At 43.4% G+C, this 13,886-nt stretch overlaps 1 protein-coding gene across 1 annotated transcript in view; it reads left to right on the top strand.

The window, feature by feature from the left end:
- Positions 1–12,969, top strand: part of adgrg6 (adhesion G protein-coupled receptor G6) — a gene marked incomplete at its 5' end in the record, with an annotated part of 167,576 nt that extends 154,607 nt beyond the window's left edge. The window contains one exon of the mRNA XM_079526453.1: positions 12,682–12,969. Coding sequence (XP_079382579.1) covers positions 12,682–12,905 — 224 coding nt within the window. The 3' untranslated portion in view covers positions 12,906–12,969. The remainder of the gene's footprint in view (positions 1–12,681) is intronic.
- Between the last annotated feature and the right edge of the window lie 917 nt (positions 12,970–13,886).

Below are 13,886 nucleotides of genomic sequence, written 5' to 3'. Positions count from 1 at the left end.
TCCATAATAATGAATCTTTCCCTTAAAAAGAACTTGCACTATCCACAAGTTTCACACATTTAATGTATTTGCTAAATAGTTACTGTATCGATTTCAAATCATTGAATCGTATTGTATCGCCATAATTAACCAATTTTGTCCATGTATCGTATCGTCAACCATGTATCGTGATGCGTATAAAAAAACACCCCCCCCCCTCTCTGTCTCTCTCTCTCTCTCTCATTAGCAGGCAACATGCAGCACTATCTCTCTCTCTCAGTTTCTGGCACAACAGCGCCACTTTTGGTACTAATTGGTACTGGTCACATAGTCACACACAAACACGGACACGGACATTGCTGTTCATTGGAGTGGTTGCACCACTCAAAAACAAAATAAATAAATATATGAATTGTTTATTATACAGAGGCAAATTGTAATATACACCCGGGACAAATATTTCAACCACTTATTTGGGCATTGGTCATTATAGGAGTTATCTTAATTCTTTATTATATTATTCGTCTTTTATTTAAAATAGTAACTATAGGCCTACATCTTTTTGATTTAGCCTGGTATATGACGGGTTAAGAAAGTTCCAATTTAGCATATGATATTTCCCATGGAAAATGTTAACCGGCGTCAGCACAAAGCACTCCGTCTGTATTGTTTTCCCTTGCACCGTGGGTGTTTGCTTGGAGGGCGTTTGACTATTTGCTGACGACGGTGTGTCCAGGTCGCGTCATTGACCTGGAATGGTAGCCTATATATAACAGGGGTGCGGGCAACTGGCGGCCTCACTTAATGTGGCCCTCAGGTTAATGTCAGAATACTGATTATAGTATTGGTTTCAGCTGTTTACAATTCCACAACATCACTCGCTTTAATTACTCGCTTTAATTACTTCAGTCTAAATGAGTAGCTCATTGCTCAACACAAGTTTCCAATTCAAAAATAGCGAAAAATGATACAAGATTTAAATTTGAATAATAGCAAAAATAGCCGATCTACAAGCTCAAAACGCTTTGCGTTTTGAGTGAGTGAGTGAGTGTGGTGTGGAAATGAGTGAGTGAGTGTGGAAATATACTGGCCCTCTCCATCGTCAAAGTTGCCCACCCCTGCAGGTATACAGTATACAGTATGGTTGCTTCGTGGCAGCGGTGGCCGAACGGATTGCGGAGCGGTCTTGATACCGGAAGGTCGCCAGTTCGAAACAGCGGTCCGACACGTTAAAATTACCACCGCTGAAGTGCCCTTGAACAAGGCATTGAACCACTACGATGAAATGTTCTATGAGCAGGGCCTGGCTGGAAACAAGTTCTTGAGCTTAGCCCAGATACCCTGGGTAAATATAGTAATCATTTAATTTCATTTCTTCATTTATTTTTCCACCAGGGTTTGGTGGAGGGGTTCCATACCTCAGCTTTTGATATAGGGTTAGGGGTTAGGCTTTTTTTTTTTTTTTTTTTAGCTCCAAAACATCTAGAATAGCCTACATTTTCCTTGTCAGCAATAATTCTTTAGGAGATTATACCAGGAGAACTCCTACTGCGGCTTTGATGAGAAACAGATTATGAGGAGACATCGCCGCACCCCAAGTTGATCTCTTTTTCTGAATTCCCTGATCAGTAAACCTCATGGGGGTTTTCCTGAGACAACTTCACATGTGGTACCATTTAACCCTGTAACTCCCAACGTTGCAATAATACAACATATTTTAATTAATTAATTAATTAATTAAAAAAGACATTTGGGGCATGATATTTGCATATAAATACCCCCCACAGAGGCTGAAATTCACACAAATTAAAAATCTCTGGACTCTGTGCAATTTTGAAAATGTTTGAACCTATGACCTTTGACCTTTAACCCTGATGAAAAGTAAGTCACTACATATTTTCAGATGGTGGGGGGGGGGGGGGGGTCCCTGGAACTACATATTTTCAGATGGGAGTCCGCGGCCAAATACAGATAATTCTGGTGGTCTTTGGGTTTTTCAGAAAACTGTTTTGGAAGCCATTTTTGTTTTTATCGGCCTCAGTGCCTTTGCTTTGTACAAGTCTGAGATGCCCACACCGTTTTGATATGGAGGAGAACCAACAAATCAGTTGTGGCCTCATGGGTGGTGACCTGTCTGTAGCTGCGTCTTAGGGTTTGTGACCAAAAAATAAATAAAAATGGGGGGGGATTTGCACCACTCAGTTCACACGGGTGTGAACTGAGTGAACTCGCGGATTGTATCGTCCCTCTGCGAGTGGTTATTTCTTTATTATGATGATCAACGCCGGTCAGATGGAACATTGCAGGTTCTCATGTACGCAGACATGATTGATCTCTGGATGGAGTATAGAGACAATGGACTCCAAATATGTGTTTCATCTGTTTGACTGCATGGCGGCGGCGGTGAGAGAGGTTCTGCTCTGGCAGAAGGATATACAGACTCATGGGCCTGGGGCCTTGGCTCAGCGGTCCAGGCAACCTTGGCTGCTATAAGTCCAGTCTGGCAGCACGTGTGCCGCGGGTTCGACTCCCGATCCCGACGGCCTTTACTGAACACTGTCAACCCCCCCCCGCCCATCTCTCTCCCCATTTCCTGTCAGCCTACTGTGATTTTATCCCTCTACAAAAAAATACAATAAAGGCGAAAGCCACAAATAATATCTTTAAAAAAATTAAAATGAAGGAAACAGACTGAACCACCCCAACCATAGTTGGCATAACGAGACAGCCACGCACGCACGCACGCATGCACGCACGCACGCACGCACGCTCACAAAGATATAACTATACTTGTGATCGAGGACAACAACATTTTAGGATGATTTTATAAATGCTTTTATTTATTATTATTATTATTATTATTATTATTATTATTATTATTATTATTATTATTATTATTATTATTATTATTATGTATTTAAAAAACATTTTTTACACTACTGTCATTTTTAACCGTGAGCCCAAAGCTCACAAGCGAGCTTGTAGATCTGCTATATTTCGACGGTGCATGACACTGGCGCAGGTATAAATTGTGTTTAACTCTCATTTCAACCCTTTAAATCTAACCTCTAAAATGACTAATCCTGATCCCAACCGCAACCAGAATCCTTCTACAGTTGGAGGCCATCGATATTGTCCTTTTCTTTTTGCTGAGGTTTGCGTGATCTGCGCAAAAAGACAGTTAACCCATTTTGGGCGGGAACCCCTTTTGGTGTTTTAAACATTGTTATAATTTAGCTATTGAAAAATAGCAGATCTACAAGCTCATAGCGCGCCACCGAGTGGCGCGCTACGAGCTTGTAGGTCTGCTATTTTTTTTTAAATCGTGAAAATATTTATTTCAGAAAACTGGAGGATTTAGAAGGATTTTTTTAAATTTTGAGGTCAGGCCTAAATGGGTCAAATGATAAGGGACAATATCGGTGGCACCCAACTGTAAATGTATGTCTGAAAATGTATTTTCAACCATGAAAGAACCATTTGTCGTGTGAGGAGGAGAATGGTCCTCACAAGTATAGTAACGCACGCACGCATGCACGTGCGCACGCACGCACGCACGCACGCATCCAGGAATCCAGAATATTGAGCAAGCGTGTCCTCTCCATGAAATCGATCCCTGTGCATGGATGTCCTGCCCTGACAAAATCCCAAGCAAAGGTTTTGATTTATGAAAAGATGTATCAAATTCATCGTAATCCACAAATTACTGTATCCTCCTCTTAATCTTTGCTGTCTTCTTAATATCCTGTTTGTATCTAGTGAAACAAATACGATAGGAAAACTGGATAATGTCAATTTTGATACCCAGAGAGACAGAGAGCGATGCATGGAGATATTGGCATAGGATGTGCATAGCTGGCTTTTAAACTGATATTGGATTTAATACCCCCATGTCATGCTACCCACCCGGTTTATTTATGTTCCATTTCAACTATTGGCAAATAGTCGATGTTTTGTTCACAAAGAACACATGCATTCTTTTCACGGTTGGTGGCGGAAAGTAACTACAGTTGGGTGCCACCGATATTGTCCCTTATCATTTGACCCATTTAGGCCTGACCTCAAAATTTAAAAAAATCCTTCTAAATCCTCCAGTTTTCTGAAATAAATATTTTCACGATTTTTCAAAAATAGCAGACCTACAAGCTCGTAGCGCGCCACTCGGTGGCGCGCTATGAGCTTGTAGATCTGCTATTTTTCAATAGCTAAATTATAACATAATGTTTAAAACACCAAAAGGGGTTCCCGCCCAAAATGGGTTAACTGTCCTTTTGCGCAGATCACGCAAACCTCAGCAAAAAGAAAAGGACAATATCGATGGCCTCCAACTGTAGCTGGCTTTTAAACTGATATTGGATTTAATACCCCCATGTCATGCTACCCACCCGGTTTATTTATGTTCCATTTCAACTATTGGCAAATAGTCGATGTTTTGTTCACAAAGAACACATGCATTCTTTTCACGCTTGGTGGCGGAAAGTAACTACGTACATTTACTCAAGTACTGCACTTTAACCCATTTTAGGACTGAGGCCGATTCTACAAATGCCTTCTAAATCCTGATAGTTTTCTTGAAAAACCCTATGTTTCTATGTCAGTGGTTCTCAAACTATCATGCATGTCAAGGACCCCTAGAATTATCTGTATTTGGCCGCCGTCCCCCATCTGAAAATATGTTGTTCCAGGGACCCCCCCACCCAGAAGCAAAGACATGAGTTAAAAACGTTGGCTCTGAAAGAACATATATTCAAAGATTTGTGCCACATTGTCACGATTTTTCAAAAAAGAGCTGACCTACACGCTCGTAACAAGGCACTCGGTGGTATAACATAATGCCATAAACACCAAAATGGGTTCCCGCCCAAAATGGGTAAACCGGTTCTAAAAAAAAGAAAATCTTCTGAATCCTAAAAGCTTTCTGAAAAAAACAATGTTTCTATGTCAGTGATTCTCAAACTATTTCATGTATTTCAAGTACCACCAACATTATATGTATTTGGCTGCCGAAATATGTTATTCCAGGCCCCCCCAGAAGCAAAGCTATTAGTTAAAACCCCACCTATAAAGCTAATAAGAACAGCTTTGCAGTATGGCTTGGGTTTACAATCATAGTCTCATTATTCTATAAAATCCACCATTAAAGGGACACTTCACCCCTTTTGCAACCAGATCTCATTGTAATGACTAGACCTGTACGATGCAACTTGGGAACCTAATAATACCCGGGAACTTGTCATAGCATAAATTCAAATAAGATCTGGTTGCAAAAGGGGTGAAGTGTCCCTTTAATCATTTCATAACGCTCTACAGGCTGGGAGCGTCGATTGGGCAACATTCAAAGTCATTTCCGGTCGGGACGTCATCCAAAGTGGTCCCCCTCCATTTCAATGGATGGGATGAAAAATCTAAAGAACGTGAATAACGCTTGATCTAAATCAATGCTTCCAATATCTAAACAAAGATTATGTTTTTGACGGCCCATCGCGGCCCGGTCGCTTGTCCGTCGCATATGCCTCCCGTTGTTGTTGTCGATCCCCTCGGGGGTGTTTTGGCTACATCTAGCTACTTCGAATACGAATTAATTAAGCCATTTAGTGAAACATGGTACAGTGGGTGTCTTCCACTCAGTTAAGATAATTATTTTTGCTACTATTGTGCCGAGCGAGTGTTAAGAACACTTAATAATTCATCTTCACGCTGAGCGTATACTATTTGATATAGGACGCCAGGACGGAGACCTCCGTTTTGGCTAGCTCGGAGTGTCAACCAGGAGTGAAGTGAGCCCGGCCCTTTGCTAAAACACACAGAATGAACGACGAACACGCTGCATAAGTTGAATACGTCTTCAGAATAACAACGTGTGATGCATATCAGGCCACATAGTTCCACCCTGCCCTGCTATTGTCTCAGCATGGCCAAGCCTGTACTGTAAAAGCACTGGGGGTTATTCTAACAAAAACATACCGTGGTGGACAGTAATGAATTATCAAGTACCAGATTGTATATTTTTACTTTACACACAGCATGCGGTATTGAACCCGCGCCGCGCCGTCTCCTGCACTGAAGTCTTTACAACGGAGAGCTAACAACAGAGCCACGCCTGCTTAGTTAGTTTAGGGGAGAAATTCGGGTCAAAATCGGTGTCAAACCAGAATCGGGATCGTGTCAAAGGTCGTGTGCAACCTAGGCCTCACTCAGACCTTTACTGCATGTTGTGTGTTGTGTAGTGTCATGGCCGTGTAGTGTCATGGCCGCCCCAATGCATTTCCAATGGAAGTCACATGGTTTGTAGTCCACATTTTGGACTACAAGCTGTTGTATGGCTTTCGGCTGTGTTTCGACTGCGCCCCTCCCCCTCATACAACACAAATGTTGTGTCAAACCATGTGACTCCCATTGGAAATGCATTGGGGCGGCCATGACACTACACGGCCATGACACTACACAACACACAACATGCAGTAAAGGTCTGAGTAAAAGGCCCTACGGTGGTGGAAAAAGTACTCAATTGTTTTACTTAAGTAAAAGTAGCCTACCAATACTGCAATTTACAACTACTTTGTTACAAGTAAAAGTACGGAATTGAAAATGTACTTAAAAGTGCAAAAGTATCAGCATCAAAATGTACTTAAAGTAGGGATGTCCCGATACACTTTTTTCGCTTCTGATCCGATCCCGCTACCTCAATTTCCGATACCGAATACCGATACCAGTGTTGTGATCTCAAAATGTGCACAAAATCTATTGAAAATAGCAGATCTACAAAACGCAACGCATTGTGAGCTTGTAGAAATGTATAGGGTTGAAGTGGTTAATGTATGTTTTCTAATCAAATTTTAAATCGCCAAAGTAACTAGTAACTAAAGTTTTCAAATGATTGTAGTGAAGTAAAAGTACAAATTTTGGCTCTGAGATGTAGTGGAGTAGAAGTAAAAGTACTGGAAATTGGACATACTCAAGTAAAGTACAAATACCTCAAAATTGTACTTAAGTACAGTACTTAAGTAAAAGTACTTAGTTACTTTCCACCACTGGCAACCTAGGCCTGTCCTCGGATCTTAACACTTTACTTGAAAAATGAGGATCTAATTCACGCCAGCATTTTTCCCAGTTAAGCTCTTATTTTGAAAAGCCACATTTCCAGACTACCGGAAGTGAACATAACCTAGTAAGAAGAGCAGGTCCTGGACAGGCCTTGTTTACAAGATGGGTCTATACCGGGGCTCTGGAGGGCTCCACATCACCGGCTCTGTGCCATCAAAGAAACGTTGTTTTGACCAAAAATGCCATCTGGGACAAGGAATAGGAGATACAGGCGATTGAAAGAAACAGATGGATTATTATGGTGAGGACGATCTAAGATGGGCGATCCATTGTCATGACAACAACAGGTAGCTACCCGATAGTAGCATTAAGTAGCATTATGGCTTAATTGATCGAAAGAGCTATAAAAGCGCAATTGCCATTGATGTACGGCAACTGTTTTTAAAGTATTGTACAGTAAATGGTAAAGTCTCTTTAATGTTTATATTGTGCTATCACTACAAAACAATCTAAAATAAAGGGATTTAAGATCATTAAAGCTGGGCTGTTGCCCTGAGTCCAATGCATTTCTGCCTACTTCCGGTCCAGGACTTGTCCCAGTTGGTTGTCACCATGCTCAATAGAAGTCTAGGGCTGAGCTCACACCTTTAATGCAATTCTGGTGCTCGTTGGATGCATGTTGTGTAGTGTCATGGCCGCCCAATGTATTTCCAAAGGAGGTCGACACAACATTGTGTTGTGTGAGGGGGAGGGGCGCAGTCGTTGCGCCCCTCCCCCTCACACAACACAATGTTGTGTCAAACCATGTGACCTCCATTGGAAATACATTGGGCGGCCATGACACAACACAACATGCATCCAACGAGCACAGAGCATTGCATTAACCGTGTGAGTGCACCCTAGGAGTGCCTTCATTGGACTGGCCCCATGAAGCGAACGCAGTTTGCGTAACTCTGTCTATATCTATAAGGCTCTGATAGGAATGAGGGAGATTGAGGACTAACATACCAACTGCACCCACCTCCCAAGGACCAGCAATGGCCCAAGGGTTGTGCGCAGAGCCAGCGACCTAGCTGCAACATTGGAGGAGAAAAAACGTTTTGCTACAGAAATCTTAGCCAACGAACCAAATGCTGGGAGGGGGATATATGTTGATCAGGAAACTGACTTGATGACAGATGACAGCCAAAGCCAACCGGAAGCTGGCATCCCGAGGACGGACGGAGAGCAAATATACAACGTACCACCCCGATTGTAAAAAGTTATCTTGGCCTGATGGTCAAAATTCCCCGAGCCAGCAGACCGGCTGTACAGTATGTAGACTAGAAAAAGTGCCCTTCTGGGCACAGGTCTCCACCAGGAGGATAGGAGTGTGTGTGGTGTTTGGCAAAATGTTTAGGAGTAATATAAACATGTTTTTTTGTTTGTTTGTTTGTTTCTTGCAACAATTTTCTTCATTTTGTTGAGGAAATGCAGAGCCAGATCACTCATAGCATCTCTGAGGATAGAATTCTGGATGAGCAGGACATGTGCAGCATTTTGTCCAAAACGGGCTACTCCTGAAAACTTTGGAAGGCAATCTTAGCCAATCATTGTAGAATCTGAGAAATCCAACAGGCTCGTCTTGATCACATGACTACAGAGATCACGTGTACCGATTTGCTTGAGATTTGGATTAAATCTGTGCGACTAACAAAAACAATGTGTTTTGCAGAAATCGGCCTCATGGTGGCGCTATAACCGGCGGATGTGGGGGGATGCAGGGAAAATGTTTTTCCATGGCCTCTAGGGAGTGCGCATACATAAGTTGTATACAGATCGATGCAGTTATAGGTAAAAACAGGAAATAGCGCCACCGTGAGGCTGATTTGGGGAAAAAATAGTGGCATGTCGCCCTCGGCCTAGTGGAAATGTGTGTGTATAATTTCATGGAAATTGGACACTGTGTTTGTGATTTGTGGCATTTTGTTCGAAACGGACCAATCATGTGAGCTTTGGAAGCCAATCTTAGCCAATCAGGATGGAAGATGGGAAATTGTGCAGATCCGTGTTGATCGGAGATAGTGACATGTATACCGAATTGTGTGATGTATGGATAAAATGTACGAGTTATCTACAGAAATGTGTTTTGCCTAAATCGGCCTCATGGTGGCGCTATAACAGGCCGTTGAGGAATATTTGGGGCAGAGGTTCATCGTTGGCATCCAGGGAGTGTGTTAGCACAGTTTGGCATGGATCGGGCCAACGGTACCGGAGATTAGCTGATAACGGACGGACGGACGGACGGAAGGACGGACGGACGGAAGGACGGACGGACACACGGACGGAGTGCAAAACATACTCTCTCCCCATGCGGACGGACGGAAGGACGGACGGAAGGACGGACAGACACGCGGACGGAGTGCAAAACATACTCTCTCCCTATGCCTTCGGCCTGGTGGAGACAATAAATGGTGAAAAAATGTCTGCGCTTGCCAGGATAGAAGAGGAGAGTTACGCACTGTAGTTTGCCGTGTTGATTTTGACAGACACATTTTGATTTTAGTTTCTTGAATATTTAGCATTCAGTTTTAGTGTCAGTGTAAGTCTAGTTTTAGTCGACTAACATATGGTAGGATTTTAGTCGACTGGAGAAATCTACTGTTGGTTTAGTCGACTAAAATATGTATTTTGGCGTGATTGTACACTTGCTGAAAATAGCCGATCTACAAGCTCACAACGTGTCGCAGAGCGATGCGTTGTGTGCTTGTAGATCGGCTATTTTCAGCATGCAACCAAGTGTGAAATCACTTGTCTTTTACTAGATCTCTTGTCCCGTCCTAACATTTTAGTCTAGTTTTTATTTGTTGACGAAATTGTCAATATATTTAGTCATAGTCATTTAGTTCTTATTCAGTTTTCCTCAGCGTAAAACGGCAGTCGGATATTTTTTGTCATAGTTTTAGTCGACGAAATCAACACTGCTGCTCTGAGTACTTTTACTTAAGAGTATACTTTCACCCACCCCTGGGAAAACGGAGGGGAACGTGCAATGTTATCTGAGAAAAGAATCATGACTTGAGGTTCGCCGTTTGTCTTTGTGTGCTTGGAGAGTGGAAGGTCACGTTGCACTGCATGTATGTGTGCGTTGGGGCGAGCCTCGTAATCTATGAAAACTATCGCCAGGCCCGTGTCAAATTAGTGATATGCAGCAGCAGCGCGAAAACGCTCTTTATTTGTTGTACTTAGCTTTGCTTGAGAGAATGACATGGGGGATGCCAAATTACCTACAGCATCATTGGGACTGTTTACCATACTTTACTTATACTGATCATTTATATGGATGGTGTAGAATCTCCTTAATGCCAATTGCTGCAAAACTTTACAACAAACTCGTCCTTAATCGTCTCATCCCCTTCGTTGAGCCTCTCTACTCCGAAACAATCAAAGCGGATTTAGACGTGTGTAGATCCACTTGAGAGTCAAATCCTATGCTTACGTAGGATTATTGAGGAATCACAGCTATGCAACCTCGATCTCGCACTAGTCTTTGTTGATTTCTCAAAGGCTTTGGATTCAGTCGACAGAGCCAAAATGTTTGAAATTCTTAAATTATACGGTATCCCCGACAAAATGATGGATGCTATAGAAGTTCTCTATACAAATACCTCAGCGACCATCCTTACTCCTGTCGGAGAGACGCCATCATGCCCCATCCTTGCTGGCATACTCCAAGGCGACACACTTGCCCCGTTTTTATTTATTATTGCTGTTGATTATGTTCTTCGTACAGTTGGAGGCCATCGATATTGTCCTTTTCTTTTTGCTGAGGTTTGCGTGATCTGCGCAAAAGGACAGTTAACCCATTTTTGGCGGGAACCCCTTTTGGTGTTTTAAACATTATGTTATAATTTAGCTATTGAAAAATAGCAGATCTACAAGCTCATAGCGCACGAGCTTGTAGATCTGCTATTTTTGAAAAATCGTGAGAATATTTATTTCAGAAAACTGGAGGATTTAGAAGGATTTTTTAAAATTTTGAGGTCAGGCCTAAATGGGTCAAATGATAAGGGACAATATCGGTGACACCCAACTGTATGTCAGTTGATACTATCAATGATAAGGGCTACCGACTAAACCCTATGGGAGAAGCTCTCGTCATCCTGCTAAATTCCTAACCGACACTGACTTTGCTGATGACATCGCGCTTATCAGTCAATCATTGGAGTACGCTCATGCTTTCCTTCAGTCTCTTTGAGCAGGCCTCCAACTGTGTTGGTCTTTATCTCAACGAGACGAAAATTGAATATGTAAATACAGTATAATGCAAATCCAACAATAACCATAACCACTTAACCACACACTTAACAACACTCCTCTGAAACAGGTTGATGACTACAAGTATTTGGGTTCATATTATATATATCTTCTTCCCAAAAGGACGTTCAAACTAGGAAGGGTATGGCCTGGTCAGCCTGTAATGACATGTATAAGATCTGGTCATCCCAGATTAGTAAGATGTTCAAAGTAAAAAATATGTAGGACGACCGTTGAGCCGATTCTACTCTATGGCTCCGAGACATGGACACTTTCAAAGAAACTAGAGAAACGGTTGGATGGTACTTACTGTACGCCCGCCTTCTAATGAGAGCGCAAAATATCTCATGGAAGAGCCACCCATCGACTAATCTGATATACGGCAACCTTCCCCGTGTTTCTTCACTAGTCCGATCTAGGAGAACACAGTTTGCTGGCCACTGCTACAGAGCTGACAATGAGGTTATATCTTCCCTTCTCTGGAATCCTGCCTCAAAGCAGACCATCGCTAGGTACACAAGCATCAGTAAGCTAGAACTGGGGATGGCAATGAAGGACCGGCGTGGCATTGTGAAATCCATGATCTCGACCGCGGTCGAAAAATTATGATGATGGTCATTTAGCTGTTGAAAAATAGCAGATCTACAAGCTCATAGCGAGCTTGTAGATCTGCTATTTTTCGTAGTTCTGCTATCTTTGAAAAATCGTGAAAATGTGGCGCAAATCTTTGAATATATATTCTTTCAGAGCGAACGTTTTTAACTCAAATCTTTGCTTCATGGGGGGTCCCTGGAACAACATATTTTCAGATGGGGGGGGTCGGCGGTGGCCAATTACATATACTTTTTGGGGTCCTTGACATGGAATATTGAGCACCACTGAATACACAAACATAGGTATTTCAGAAAACTGTCAGGATTTAGAAGATTTATTTTTAAATTTCAGGCCTAAATGGGTTTAAAGGTATATTCAGTGATTTGACTTAATCTAAATATCACTTATTTTTTCTTTTTTTCTGGATAATCCTCCCTACTATAGAGTGTGCTGACCATATAAGGAGTTCCTCCCTGTCCCCAGTGAGCCCCTGGGGTCAAAAAACCCTAGTTTCAGTTTTGGTGGCGGGTGGCAAAGCCTTCATCCAATCAGGATGAGAGAGGCCTTCCTCCAATCATGATCGAGTGGGGGCGGGCCTTGGTGCACATGCTGTTGGCCTGTTGCACTTCCCCCCACTGTAGAGCGTGCATGTGCACATTTTGTTACCGGGGGCGGACCGGGTGGTTTTCCAAATCACTCAAATCACTGAATGCTCCTTTAAGTAAAACACGCGAGTGCTTATTTTCCACCTCTCTCACCTCTCCACAGGTAAGGGCTACTCCAACCAGACCGGCGTCTCCTCCAAGTGCGTCTCCTCCTCCACCTCCTCCTCGTCTTCGTCTGAGGCGGACCCTCCCTCCTCCTCCTCGTCCTCCATCCTCCCGGTCAGCCAGGTGATCGACAAGGTCAAGGGCTACTGCTCCACGCGCTCCGACAACTTCTACAAGAACATCATCATGTCCGACAGCTTCAGCCACAGCACCAAGTTCTAGGTGCTATATCACCACCACCACCGCCGCCGCCGCCCACCACCACGCTTCGTCCCCCGGTGCTGTACCGACCCACCCACCCCACCACACCCACCCACCCACCCACCCAGGCCCACCCGCGGATCTTTACCAGCCATGTTTCAAACTGTACCCCCACCCCACAATATAGTTAATCTTGTACTCAAGCAAGCAAGTTGATGATGCCATTTGTCCCGCATGTGTTGGTTCAGCAATGAATAATCCTACTTGACCTAAACCAAGGATAATATGAGCATCAAAACTGTATTTTAAATATGTTTTTTTTACTTCAAACATTCCGTTCCATATGACATGGCACCATCAACTTGCGACGGGGATCCTTTGAAGTTCCTATTTATTGTTAATCACAATGAAAACTTATTTTAAGATTTTAAAGAAATTGGCAACATACATCATAGTGATTTTTTATTGTTTTTACAACATTCTTGCAACATCCTCACATCCCCACCAGGGGGGGCCCCACATGGCCCACAGCTTGGGAATCGCTGCTGCATCCAAACCGCCCCCCATGCACCCCCCCCCCCCCCCCCCCCCCCCCACACCATCCCTTAGGTTCGGAAACAGGCTCTGGAGAGCCCTCCCTGCCCACTTCGGGACACCCTAGAACTCTCCTCGGTCTTCTGTGAGCCCTGTGACGCATATTCATGCTTCGACGCGTGTGGCCGCTGTGCTAGTCGCTCGGCAAAAATGACGTATACGCAATCACACCGAAAAGTGTCGACGCGAGGCGCGGCCGCATGCGCGACCGAGTATGGGCCCCTCGACTGTTCTTCTTCGTCTTTCCTGTGCTCACTCGTTTCCTTCCTCTAGGAAACGTTGGCTGGAGAGCAGGGTTCCATAGATGCTGCCCCCCCCCCCCCCCTCCCCTCTCGCCATGCCGCAGTTCTAGAATGCATCAGTTCGTTCCTGTCACACCTGGAAACCCCTTTTTTGTCTGGGTTTTTT

The sequence above is a fragment of the Electrona antarctica genome (genome assembly GCF_951216825.1).
Source record: "Electrona antarctica genome assembly, chromosome: 17".
NCBI classification, from domain to species: Eukaryota; Metazoa; Chordata; class Actinopteri; order Myctophiformes; family Myctophidae; genus Electrona; species Electrona antarctica.
The sequence above is the reverse complement of the archived record's forward strand: the minus strand, read 5'-3'. Positions and strand labels throughout refer to the sequence as shown.